The sequence below is a fragment of the Narcine bancroftii genome, chromosome 10 (genome assembly GCF_036971445.1).
Source record: "Narcine bancroftii isolate sNarBan1 chromosome 10, sNarBan1.hap1, whole genome shotgun sequence".
In the NCBI taxonomy this organism is placed as follows: domain Eukaryota; kingdom Metazoa; phylum Chordata; class Chondrichthyes; order Torpediniformes; family Narcinidae; genus Narcine; species Narcine bancroftii.
Genome location: NC_091478.1, coordinates 15,815,967 through 15,830,757, shown reverse-complemented (window position 1 = coordinate 15,830,757; position 14,791 = coordinate 15,815,967). Strand labels below are relative to the sequence as shown.

At 37.2% G+C, this 14,791-nt stretch overlaps 1 protein-coding gene across 10 annotated transcripts in view; it reads right to left on the bottom strand.

The window, feature by feature from the left end:
• Nucleotides 1-14,791, bottom strand: part of atrnl1b (attractin-like 1b) — a 617,494-nt gene that overhangs the window by 349,613 nt on the left and 253,090 nt on the right. For all 10 annotated transcript variants that reach the window (XR_011345361.1, XR_011345362.1, XR_011345364.1 and 7 more), the window contains exon 23: nt 5,573-5,651. Coding sequence is in view for 6 of the 10 variants with exons in the window: in XM_069900005.1 (XP_069756106.1) it covers nt 5,573-5,651 (79 nt within the window). In the remaining 4 variants the exon portion in view is untranslated. The remainder of the gene's footprint in view (nt 1-5,572; nt 5,652-14,791) is intronic.

The window sequence follows — 14,791 nt, the reverse complement described above, 5'->3', positions numbered from 1 at the left end:
AGAGCTGACAAAACAATGCTCCCTGGATCCTGCTATACTTAATGTGCATTAATCATACTTCAAACTTTAATGTTAAGATAGATGTAAAAGAATCAAAATGCTGTGTGGCCAAACATCGCATGGGCCTTGATTCAAATGTGCTAATTTAAGCCAGTTTTTATATCAAGCTCTGTATAAATTGACAGCCACCAATGAGGCCACTGAATGTAATAGCACATGTCAGATCAGGAGGATCAAATAAATTTTGCAAGAGGGGCAGCCCAGTGGGTGACAGCAGTCAAGAGTATGTCACTGAAGTGCAACAGTCAGAAAACCTTCCAGCCAGTTCAACATTTGGCCAAAGTTGATCAATTTTCTTAAATTTTAAATATTTTATATTTTATTTACAACATGGTAGAAGCCAATTCTGGCCATTAAAATCTGTGGGTGGAATCCAGAGAACCTGGAGAAAACCCATGAGGGTCACAGGGAGAACAAAGTAACTCCCTACGGACAGGCCGGAATTGAACTGGGTCACTGACCCTGCCATAGTATTGCACTAACTAAGTGGTAGAGAAGTGAAGCTGGTCGCCAAAAATATGAACACTTTTTTGGAATGCATTGTAGTTCTCAAAGCATGCTACTACATTTAAACAAAAACTCTGAAAGGCAAAAATCCAGACCTTTCATGAAAAAAAATTTTATAAGAAACCGATGTTTAATCTTCCTATCAAAGGTAAATATTTCCAATAGCCCAAGCAGATATCCTTTTCTCGACTGACACTCAATAACCAATGCTAGTTTTATCTGTACACATGGCTATCTCTAAAAAGAGGGAAATAGGGGAGAGCTAGTAATAGAAGAGTTGTTAACTCAAGGAATATTTCAACCAACTGTACCTGCATCAGCTTCACAAAGTTATTTGAAATTACAGTTAATGCAAATGGGAGGTTGTTTGTGGCCACTAGTAGTGTCATCCAATATCATAGAGACACAGACCAACATCAAAAGATGCAGAAGCAGAAATAGGCTATTCAGCCCATCAAGTCTCCCCCTGCTATTTAATCATGAGCTGATCTATTCTCAGCCCTTCACCCCATAACCTTCAATGCCCTGGAAAATCAAAATTGCCTTAAATGGAGAGTGTAAAGAAATTCAAAATCCTGGTTGTCAACCTCTCTGAGGATCTATCATTGGATGATCATGAAGAGGACTTGCCAGTGTCTGTATTATGTGAGGAGTTTGAGGAGATTGGGTATGTCACCAAAAACATGCAAATTTCTACAGGTGTACCATGGAGAGCATTCTGCCTGGTTGCATCACTCTCTGGTATGGAGCTGCCAATGCACAGGACAGGAAAAGGCTACAGAGGGTTGTAAACTCAGCCAGTGACATCATGGGCATTAGTCTTCACTCCTTTAAGAGGCGGTGTCTCAAGAAAGCAGCCTCGATCATCAGGAAGGAGGTGCATGAGCCTGAAGCTGAGCACCCAACGGTACATAAACAGTTTTTACCCACCCACCATCAGATTTCTGAACGAACAATAAACCACAGACCCTATCTCACTTCTTTCTCTTCTTTTGCACTGATCATTTACTTTTAAATAGTGTATTTAAGGAAATGTAATTTATAGCGAATCATCCGCCTGTAATGCACAATACTGCTGCCACAAAACAACAAATTTTATGGCACGTGTTCATGACAATAAACCTGATCCCTGCTGATAAATACCCCCCCAATGACTTGGCCTCCACAATAATCACCTGCGACAACAAATTCTACAGATTCACCACATTCTAGCTCAGTGGTTCCCAACCTTTTACTTTCCACTCACATACCACTTTTAAGTATTCCCTGTGCCATAGGTGCTGTGATTAATAAGGGATTGCTTAAGGTGGTATGTGGGTGGAAAGAAAAAGTTTGAAAACCACTGTTTTAATCGTCCTTCATTGACTCGTTATGTGCACCGTTTCATAACTCCAAAGGAAATGGGCCAATGGCGATTTTTCTCAAGCCAAATATTTCAGTAATAATTGGGTCTCGAGCAGTGATTCTCAACCTTCCCTTCCTACTCACATACCACGTTAAGCAATCACTTATTAATCACAGAACACTTATGGCATAGGGAATACTTAAAGTGGTATGTGAGTGGAAAGTAAAATTTCTCCTCATCTCTTTTCTCAGTGGATGCACATCAATCCTGAAGTTGTGCCCTCTTGTCCTAGAAAGGAGTTGAAATGGTCAAATCCAAATTGATCCGGTCTTCCCCTGCATCACTCGTCAGTGTGCATGCACACCACAGGCAACCAATGGGGCTCCTACTATTTGGCAGGGGGACGAGCAGTAGAATGGATGATCAGACGACCATCATTGCTTAGGCAGGCAGGTGCCTAGGCTTCAGCAGGTAGCAATGTGGACTGTCCAAGCCTGGTTCCAGTAGCACTGGAGAAAATCTCCTCGGAAAACCAGGGCGAACCTGACGCATACACCATGTCAGGGATTTTGCACTTCATTCACCACTAGTGGGCACATTTAGAGATGGAGAAAGCATGATGGGAAATGGAAAAAAGTCAAGCTGGAAGTAAGCAGAGGAAGGAAGGGAGGAACATTGAAAAGAAACTGCCTTGGTACACCCTGGCTTAACCCTTACCTCACAAGGGATCGATTGCTGAGGTAAAGCAAGTTTAAAATTATATTTTATGTAGAAGAAATGCAGCAATATTTTTTTAACCTCCTTTATTGTGGAGGATTCATGATGCGCTGTCATCTTGAACCTAAAGAGAGCGTCCCTTGGTTATGTTATTAGCCAAGAGACCACAGGCAAAAAATAATTGAAATTACTATATTTTTTTTAAATTACTGGTAGCTTCAGTGCAGCCCACTGTTTAATCACTGACACACAATCTGGCCCACACATGGTAAAAGGTTGCCCACCCCTGTTCTAGACTATCCCATCATGAGTTAGAACCTTTCTACATCTACTCTGTCCATACCTTTCAACATTTGAAATATTTCAATAAGATTCTCCCCCCCCACCCTCATTCTCCTAAATTCCAACAAGTACAGAGCAAGAGCTGTCAAACATTCCTCATACGATAAACCTTTCATCCCTGAATCATCCTCGTGAACATCCTTTGTACCCTTTCCAATGACAAACTGTTCACAATACTCCACGTGATGTCTCACCAGTGCCCTTATAAAGCCACCCAACACATACTTGCTCATATTCCTGTTGAAATGAATGCCAGCATTACATTTGCCTTCTTCACCATCGCCTCAACCTGCAAGTTTACTTTTAGGGTGTCCTGCACGAGGTCTCCCAAGTCCCTTTGCTTCAGGAAATTTTCAATTTGCTCCCCATTTAGAAAATAGTCTGCCCATTGATTTCTTCAACCAAAGTGCATGACCATACACTTTTCAACATTGCATTTCATTTGCCACATCTCTGCCCATTCACATAATCTTCTAAGTCCTTCTGCAGCCTCCCTGGTTCCTCAACACTACTTGCTCCTCCACCCATCTTCTTCCGAAAACTCGATCACAAAGCCATTCATTTCATAATCTGAATCACTGATATATGACATAAAGAGGATTGACCCTAATTATAGATCACTGGCCGTCAACACAACCAAACGTTAAATGGTTACAGATTTATGCTCACCAGAGTCCACTTACCTTTGATCTCAAGATGGACAGGGAGCAATATCTGACATAAGGCCAAGTCTGGTCCCTAAAGCTATAGTAATAGGCCTGTTTTATTGTGGTCTGCAAGGAATAATCTGCCATCAAGTGGTCCCTCTGGTAGAAAACCTGAACTTGAGTAAGACCAAGATCATGAAAGAAATCATACATCACATCCTGTTTTCAGCTGTAGCCTTGGGCTACAGAACCTCCTATGGGCCATATGGTACAGAGTTTCCAAGTGCATTATGAATGGGTTCTAAATAATTAGATTTTTCTTCAACACCCTGAGTAATGATCCCATTGCCCTGGAATTTTTAAAGGGGAAATTGGAATCTTACTTCAATAATCTACTGGTCAGCTCATTTTCAAAATCAGTATCAGAACTTATTCCCAATGACAAGTCATGAAACTTGGTGTTTTGGAGAAGCATCATCGTGCAAACATTCATATTCTTAAAAAAATTAAAATAGTAGTGCACGAAAAGTAAGGCAGTGTTCATTGATTATTCAGGAATCTGATGGCAGCTGGGAAGCTGTCCTTGTGCCGTTGAGTGTTCATCTTTAGGTGATGAGAGCAGAGTAAAGAAGGCATGGCCTGGATGGTGGGGGGAGGGGGGGGTCTTTGAGGATAAAGGCTGCTTTTTTAAGACACCGCCTCATGTAGATGCTCTCGATAGAGTGATGTCTGGTGCCTGTGACGTTGGAGGAAATATTGGAAATTCTGTGCCAAACAGGACTACAGGTGCAGGCTAACTCAACCTTCTAACCCTGCAGGTCATGGATTTTGTTTTCCCCAAGTCAAGTATTTTCTCCACATGATGCAGGTTTACACCTCTACCACTCTTTCAGACACTACCAACATTTATGTGACTGAAAAACACTTTACTCATCCCCTCTTCTCATCTTTCTACCAATTATTTTTAAAAACATATCCATTGGTTTTGATCTCTCCACGAAGATAAATAGGTTCTTCCTTTTTAATCTATCTGGACCCCTCACAATTTTATTTATTTTCATTGCATCGTCCCTAATCTCCAAAGAAAACAACACCAGCCTAGTCAATCTTTCTTTATAACTACAATTGTTTTGGTAATATTTTCAAATCTCCCGTGTAGACTCCCCAGTGCAATCAAATCAGTTCTGTACTGTCACAACCAGAAATAAATGCAATCTAGTTAGTGTTATACGCAGTTCCAGAATGACTTCCCTGCTTTTGCATTTTATGGTTTGGCTAAGGGAAGCAATTGTACACCTTTTTGATCTTCCTGCTACAGGTAAGGGACTGGGACCTACTTTCTAAGGTCCCAGTTCATCCACATTTTTCTATATCCTCCTATTCATTGCATTCATCACACTAGTTGTCAACATTCCTGTGATAAAGGACATATTATTGAGTCATATTTTTAAAAATTTTACTCTCATACATAATGTAATAATATAAATATACGAACTGGCATGTTGAAAAGTAACCACAGCAGAAGAAAAAAAATGCTTTTCGAGCAAACAAAGTTTAAATAACATTATTTTAGTTAGAAAACATGTTTGAACAATGCAAGCTCAGAACATCTATCATTCCAAAGCAGTTAAAGCCAAATTCCCAATTAGGTTACCTATCTGAAATGTATTGTACAATGAACTGAAATAAAGGAGGATGACCCAAAAGCTTGAAGCCATCTTATGTAAAATCATACAAAGAAGTGGTTAAGTTTGGGGATTATCTGGATATCTGACCAAGATCAGCTGAAGTTCTTTGGAAAGAAACACACAAGCTTTCCCTCAAGTGATTCTTTAAAAAATATGCCCTGAATTAGGAAAATGATTTGGAGGATTTAAATGATGTACTGTTATATGAAGGTATCGTTAATATTGTTTTACAACAGATAATCAATAAATCATTTTTCCTAACTCACCTGTTGATCCTATGGACCACGTGACATTTAAATTGAAGTTGTTGGATGCATTGATAGACAAGTCAAGGTCTTTGTTCATCTGCAAGAAGAGATACAAGTTATGCAGCACAATTATTAACACAGAAAAAGTTGAAGGATGAAGGAAAAGAAAGACTTTCACCACTTTTCAGGATATTCCAGATAGCTTTACAAATGATAAGGCACTTTGGAAATGAAAAAATTGTGGCAATGACAATCAATTTATAAACAGCAAGCTCCGAAAGCAGAGCTGTGAATAACAGCACCTGATATGCTTCAGTTATATGAAATGGGAGAAAGGCTCACCAGGACTCATGTTGTAAATCTACTTCTTAAAAAAAGTCTCTCTCTTATACAAGTAAGCAGATAGGGCACATGCAAATGATGCTCCAATCCCATCTTAGTACTTCATTATTAGATTTTTATGCCGATATTTCTGGAGTATGTCTAGAATGTACAATTTCCTGGCTCAGAGGCAAAAGTGTTTCCAAATGAGAAATAGTTGACAATAAAAACCCTCGCAGAAAGATGAAAATGCATTTCCTCAAAAGGACTTCATTTTGAAATGCTACATAAAATGTGAAAGTAAAAATACAGACAATGCTAATCTCTTCAGGAACACATTTAAACCCAGAAAACATTTATATTTTACTTGAAGCAAAAATATAATTGGAAATATTAATGTAAAGCATGATCCTTTTTTAATGCAAGTTACTTATAAAATTACAAGCAGATTACAAGCAACCAAAGATTCACTTCTGCAAGTGGCAGTAATCCTTCCTGATTTTTTTTTAAACACTTCCCATGGGAACCATCAATCATAAGCCAAAATTGTCTTGAAGCAATATTACTTTGCATAATTTAAGAAAAATGCTTGGAATAAATATCAAAATATTACGCACGTACAAAAAATATGAGCTTATTTTTTGAATACATGAATGATCAATTGCACACAGTCAGTTAGATTAGGGCACAAAATGGCTTAGTGCCCAAATGCACAATATTGTACTCATTACTGCGAAGCTATCCCTGTATTAAGGGCCATTTTCACTTAAACCAGGGCGCTAAACTTGAGCACAACTGTGTTTTTCCCACCTGGAGTGTAGAAGAAAGATGAAGGGTGAAGAGATAGAGGTATATAAAATCATATGCGACATTGGTAAGGTGAATGAGCACAATCTATTTTTTTCCCAGGGTAAGCGTGTCTGAAATTAGGGGTGATTGAGTTAAGGTGAAAGATTTTAAAAGGGACGAAGGACAACTTTTTCTCACAGAGGTTTAAGTTTTTGAGGAACCAAAGGAAGTGGTAGAAGATTTAAACAGGTACATTGATAGGAAAGATTTAAAGGTTTAAAGTTGGAATAAATGAACCCATAGGGTTATCATGAGTGGGGTACCAAAGGGATCAGTTTCTGGCCCTCAAGAGTTGCAGGCAATTTTATCTTTGCACCAAAAATTACCCATTATTTTTGGTGAAATTCTTCCTTTACCCAGATGGAGGTTGTGCCATAATATATTTTTTAATCAACAATATTGACAATCTTGATATCATATTCTGATTAAGAAATAATCTTTCGGTTACTTAGGAGTAGCATGTTAGCAATTCATCTGCTGTTATCATTAGACAAACTAGGACACAATTTGTCAAAAATAAATAGTGCTTCAGGTGAAATGTTCTAACGCTTAGATCAAGATCTTATTTTCTTTTGATGTAACTTAATTTAAGATAATCCCACATGCTGAATGGTACCAGGCCACAAAAACAAATAGTATGAGAAACATCACAGACTAAGAACTCTTAAGACAGTCAGGAGAACAGAGTTAAAAAGCAAGGGACTATCTTGTCAAACCATCATAATATTCATTTTGAACACTTCAAATGAAAATAATTCCAATTAGTCCATAAAGAGCATGGAATAACCATTTTTTTTCACATCTGTGTGTCATTAAAAGTCATTTGGCCAATATTTAAACAGCGTTTTAAACTTTGGTATGCAAATGCATGGTATAGGCTCAACCATATGGAATGTGCTAAAAATACTATTTTATTCTGCACTGGAAAAGGAACAATTTGTTAAATAGTACAAATGGCATTGTCATCAAAAGCTAAATCATTATTCTCATCTATTGACAGAGACAAATGTAGAAGATACATTGGTGTTCAGAATTTCGCAATTTACATTTTTTTAATGTTACTTTTCTATACCAATGAGCCAATTTACCTTTCCATGAAAATTTCCTTACTAATGAATTTGTCTTTAAAGAATTTTTGAGGAATCCCATATGGAATTGATTGAAAAAGATATTGAATTCCTGAAAAAAATATTCTACTCTCTGTATCCCACTCCCCTGTCAAGTTGTTTCAAATTCTCCAGAACCAAACTAACAAAAAATTGTGTGTGAAGGTTTGCCCGCTGCTGTGGTTGTGCAACCCATCTTGTTTAAAAGATCCTACTTCCAATTCAAATTGATCAGTAAATAGATTTTCACTACCTTGAGGAGAATATGTATCATTTACAAGATTATGCTGATCATTTTGGAGAGATAATCTTCCTTAAATTTTTTCCTGGTTAGCTTTTGCAATGTAATATTGTTTTTTTTTTCTCATTTAATGTTAATTAATGTTTTCTCTTAATTAAAACAGCTATTCTTCAGTGACAACATCTTGCACAGGATTACTGCACATGGGAAAAATTTCTTGCTGAAATACTTCAATTTTTTTTAAAGTAACTGTTTGGATCTTTATTTTACTTTATGAAATTTAAAATTGGATGAAAAAGGGAGTGGAAATGTATGAGCCGACTGAAATATGCCTACCTGCCTTTTAGATGTTGCATGTTTGATAGATTGCAAAATGATCACCGTCAGTGGAGATCAGATTCTGGACCACATGCTTAATTGAACATGATCTGATAGTTCATAAAACAAGGTAAATTATGAATTTGATTTGAAGTTTAAATGAAAGAGATTAGACTAATATGTGACCTTGCTGTCTCATGCATTGATTGTTGCTGAGATAAAAGCAATCACTTAGAAACATTCATTACATTTTCTTTATATTTGCTGCAACCTACAACCAGTTGAGAAAGGGCTTCTAACAAAACCTATTTGTTGCAGGTCTAAAAGGCAGGTAGGCATATTTCAGTCGGCTCATACATTTCCACTCCCTTTTTCATCCAATTTTAAATTTCATAAAGTAAAGAACCAAACAGTTACTTCAAAAAAAATTGAAGTATTTCAGCAAGAAATTTTTCCCATGTGCAGCAATCCTGTGCAAGATGTTGTCATCTATTCACTGATCAATTTGAATTGGAAGTAGGATCTTTTAAACAAGATGGGTTGCACAACCACAGCAGCGGGCAAACCTTCACACACAATTTTTTGTTAGTTTGGATCTGGAGAATTTGAAACAATTTGACAGGGGAGTGGGATACAGAGAGTAGAATATTTTTTTTCAGGAATTCAATATCTTTTTCAATCAATTCCATATGGAATTCCTCAAAAATTCTTTAAAGACAAATTCATTAGTAAGAAAATTTTCATGGAAAGGTAAATTGGCTCATTGGTATAGAAAAGAAACATTGAAATATGAAGTAGGAGGTTTACAACTAACTAATTTTCAAAATTTCCATAAGGCAGCTCAATTGAAATCTAGTAATGGAATGTTTGATTCAGAAATAACTTTAGCTTGGATTAGAGTGGAATTATATGATATAGGAGAAGATTCAAAAGAGGTTATTAATAAATGGAATCCTAAATTATTAATTGGAACCAAAGATTCATTTATTTTAAAACATTTGCCAGAAATTTGGAATAAAGTTGATTATGAAATAGGAGGAAGAGGTTTAATTTCTCGTAGAATACCTTTATATGAAAATAAACGTTCCATTTTCCATAAATAATCAATTTTTAAAAACTTGGTTTCAAAAAGGAATTAAAACAATAGATAATTGCTTTGAGTTAGTAAATGTATTACTTTTCAGAGAATGAAAGAAAAGTTTAATATACAAAATAATACACTTTTTGCTTATTATCAAGTAAGAGCCTTTTTAATTAAAAAAATAGATTATAATTTAAATTTACCTAGACAAAATGAATTGGAAGTATTAATAACTAATGGAAGTATTAATAAGTTTATTTCAGAAAAATGCTCCAAAATTGAAAAATAGGAGTTTGATTTGAATGTTAAAATAGATTAAAATCATTGGAAAGAGATAATGTAACCCAAGTATGACTAAAATTATTAATGTTAGGTATAGGATAGTAAATATAATTTTTACATCAATTATATTTAACACCCAAGAAGTTAAAGAAATTTAATTTGACATTATTAGATTTATGTTTTAGATGTAATAAAGAAGTAGGTACTTTTATACATTCTACTTATTTTGTCCAAAGATATATACATTTTGGTCTGAAATTAAAACATTTTTGGATAAAGTATAAGGAGTTATACTTCCAATGGATCCATTGGATTTTTGTTAGGAGATATTTGTATTAAATTAGGATTATCAAATCAATTGCTTTAGCTGTTTCAAAGAAATGTTTTGCTATTACACGGGAATCTAATGTAGATTTTGGGTTAGAGAGATGGCATGCAAAATTGCGTTCAGGTATTCCACTTGAAAAAATTACTTATAATTTACACAATTAAGTATCATTTCTTATTGAAAATATGGAGCCCATATACAAAAAGTTTTGGTTTAAAAATTTAAACCTCTCTCAATATCTGGTCTGATGAATCTGCGCTGCACAACTTAGATCAATTTATATTCAGATTCATATTTTTAGATTGACATTCTCCTATATATAATATATATTCCTTCCTAATCTGTTCTTTATTTTTAGGTTAGAAAGGGGGAGGTTAGGGAGGAAAGTTGGGAGGTAGAGAGGGAGGGTTGAAAATAGTCACATGTAATATACACCAGTACGTCTATAAATATATATTTTTCAATGTGATTTAACTTTTTAAATAAAATATTTAAAAAAGGATGGGGAATTAAGTCTTATGGGCAACAAGAAAGTAAGTGAATCTGAGTCCACAGCCAGATCAGATATGATCTAAACAAATGGCAGAGCATGCTCAAAGGGCCAGATGGATGACTCCCATTTCTATTTCTTCTATGTATTTCTGTATGTCCATCCATACATCTGTTTAAATGTTCTTTGAACTATAATTGTACCCATTTCAGATCAGATACTATTTGTTGTCATGTAATGAAACAGAAATATAATATTACACAAAATAGACAAAGATTCACCATTAGCAATGCCAGAGAAAGAGAAGCAAAATAGAGTTCCCCTAGAGTCACTAAGTGTCTGTGAATTTGTCTCCAGCACTACCACAGCCTCTGCAGATGCACAAGACTTCAGTTTAATCAAACCATTGTCATATCGAGCCCAAATCCAAGCCTCCAAAACGATGAGGAAGCCTTCAGTGCCCAGGGTTCTTTAGAAATGTTTCTTGCCCTCAGCACCTTCTTGAATCCTGGGTCTTATGATCCAGTCTCTAACAGCACACAGTCTGTGTGGGTTCCTTGCCTACAAGTCACCGACAGCTCTCCGCCTGTGTGTGTCTTTCAACCACAGAGCCCCTCACTGGTCTGACACCGTGGTCACTATCCATAAGGTCATTCCTCTGCTTCTCCTTCTCAACAGGGGGTGTTCTCCCCATTTCTGATGCCCTAAGCCAGTCCACTGTTCCCCCAGAGTCTGTAACCTGACTCTGACAAACACAGGAGCCATCATCTTGGCCCCAGACCCTGTGGTACAGGATTTTAAATAAAGCACCAGCTGCCTCTTTACAAGCCATTTAATGCCTGTACAGAGTCAACAGCAGTTGGACTGGACATTCGGAATCCACGGGGGGAAGCACCATGTCTCTGCTCCCCGCTCTCCCTGAAATCTACACCAGCACTGCCGTAACAGCACTACCATTTTTCATAGCCTCTTCTGGCAGTTCATTCAAGATAGGGACTATACAGAGAGAAAAGGTTGCCCCTCAGGTCTCTCAAATTTCTCCCCTCTCACCTTAAACCTATGCCTTCTTCTATGCGAATTATTGACCTTGGCAAATTGACTGTGAGCATTCACTTTATCCATGTCCCTCATGATTTTATAAACCACCACAAGGTCACGCCTCAGTTTCCTATGCTCTCAGGATAAAAGTGAAGTCTGCAGATGGTGTGATTTTGTTGTAAAAAACACATAATTGCTGGAGGAACTCAATGGGTATCGCAGAGTCCATTGGAGGTAAAGTTATATTACTGACATTTTGGGCCAGAGCCCTTAAAAAGACCCACCCTGCCCTGTAGCTCAAGTCCACTTATCCCAGCAACATCCTGTTGAATCTCCTCTGCACCTTTTCCAACCTTATTGATTTCTAGCAATGCAATAAATGTGATTATTATACCTGTTTTATATTTCCATTATTTGTAGCATATTTAATTTTTTCATTGTTATGATAGGTTTATACTCTTTACTTAAGTTCCCAATGAAAAATTATTTAAATCTCCATTGTGCCATTGACCTGGATAATTAAACCGATAACTCACATTTACCTTACGCCCCAATTGTACATGCTTGTAACTGTAAGTGACAAAATAGTCCATTATGATATTCATTCTGAAAAGTTAATCTCATCAGTTTTTAATTCTTTTTGGATTCCTAACAATCTGTCCTTTAAGAGCTTTCAGTCTGCTTGGTTTTAGAGCAGCGGTTCTCAACCTTCCCTTCCCACTCACATACCACATTAAGCAATCCCTTACAAATCACAGAGCACGATTGTTCATAACCTCACTAGTTACTCTCACGTGAATTTTTCTACTTGAATTTTTACATTTGTGAAAAGCACCAAAATGTGTTAAGTAGCAAATTCATTACAGACTAAATCCCTTGGTATCCAGATGGAATGCAACTGGCAAAAAGTTGGCAATTGGCAAAAAAAAGAGGAAATTAAATAGTAGAAAAAATGTTTAAAATTGGCATGCTTCACCGTTAGTTCGCCAATCCATCAAGCAATTCGAAAATACACTTATCCAGCATCTCCCAATCCCCATAGGTGCAAAATACTGTAAAGGGAGTAGATCACACAGCCCTCAAACATGGTTGAATGGATCATTTGCCTCATCAACACTTTTCTACATAATAACCATAATCCTCAAGCTTTCTTCAAGTCTAATAACTAGCTATGAATAACAGCCTTAAATAATTACTCACTTATACGGATCAATCATTCACAACTCACTGAGAAAAGAATTTCTTCCTCATTTCAGTCTTAATGGGTATTCATTTGTGCTACACGTTATTCCTGGTTTCTCAGAAGGGGAAACATCCTCATACCAACCATCTGTTAAATCTCTAGACAACCACATGGATGAATGAAAAATAGAGAGTTAGGAGATAGGGAGAGTTTAGTATTTTTAAAATCTTTTTGGGAGGTATATATGTCAGCACAAAATCACGGGTAGAAGAGTCTGTACTGTGCTATAATGTTCTAATTCTAAACCTCCACAGGAGGTTTGAATTTTTTTTTAAATTACTTGTCTTCTATTTAAAATAAGAACACCAGAGAACAGGCCTATTCTGCTCAATCCATCTCCAGAACACGAGGCTCCATCTCAAGGATCAATCCAGCAAATCATCTCAGCACTGCCTCCAAGGTAAGATTACAATCTCTCATTCGCATTCTTCAACACTTTTATTCAGTTTGAAACAGAAACTATCTTCAACAAGAGAAAACTAAAATATATTGCACATCAAGTGGCATTCAAATGATCATTTTCTTTAACTTGGAATGTTTTTATTGATGGATTTGGAAGTGCCAGAAAGTGGCCAATATTTCATAAAAATAAAACATCAGAAAACTTTCAATCGTACTTTGCTCCTCCACTCAAATAGTGGAGAATGCAAAAAGTCATATTCACGATACAGGATTACGTCCAGGGCCTGAAATCTCAGTCTCAAGTCTACCAAGCTCATAAATGCACAAGACAGATGCTACTGTCCCCGCTCAGTTCAACAGCATAATCGGGATGGTGATTGGAACCCAGTCAACAGTGCCATAGTCCGAATCGCATTACATTCCTGTCAACAATGCTGTTGAAGATATTTATTGTTCTTGAATGCCTTTGCTACTCTCACAAACTATCATTCAAAATTGAAGCAAGCTAAAAAAGAAAAAAGTTAACTAAAAATAAACATTTAAAACAATTAAACCCTCTCTGCCTTAAATCACCTGCCTGTGACTCCCAAATCCACACTTACTTCACCCAGCTCCATCTCAAGTTCAAGTTTATTTATCATCTGATTGCACATGAACAATTTGATAAAATAGCATTCTCCGGAGCTCGGTGCAAAAAGTGCAAACACACACAGAATGCTGGAGGAACACAGCAGATCTCGCAGCATCCGTAGGAGGCAAAGATATATAACCAATGTTTCGGGCCTGAGTATCAAGGTGAAGAAGGCCCAAAAGATCAGTAATACACCTTTACCTCCAATGGATGCTGCAAGACCAGCTGAGAAACCAGCCTTTCTGTTTTTATATCACACATACAGGCAAGCAACACCTATGCAAGACAAATACACATATATAAAAATAAATAAATATTGCTTAATAAATAGTAGCCTTGGATGGTTCGTGTGAGCAGTTCATTCAGTCATCCTGCGTTCTCAATTCCTGTGTGAAGAATGTGTTTCTCAGCCTGGTGGTGGCGCTGATTCTGCTGTATCCCTTTACTGATGGGAGTTGTAGAAAGATGCTGTGTGTTGGGTGGTAGGGATCTGTTCTGCATGGTGGAATCGTGGTCTCCTTGCCTGCCTGGAATGTGTGCATTGCGGGTGGTCACATGTCCTCCCTGTCTGAAACTTATTCAGATGTCACATCACCTGTCAATTAAAGTTGAACTCTGGCCACCCATTAGTCCACATTTGCTGTTGGCTTATTTAAATTACCAGGGTCATTGTTGGCTAGGCGTCCAGATCAGAACTGTATAAAACATTGACGTTTTATCTCTGCCTCATAGTCCATGCCATGGACACCACTCCATGCCAGGTCGTGACTGCAGACATCACTGGAAGTGCCGCGGGTAAAGTGTGCACAACTCTGAAGCGGAGCCGTAGTATTGTGATAGATCAATACTGGCAGAGAGCCACACCCCTGTTGATACAGGGAACCAGGTGTGTGTAAGAGTCCCTCTT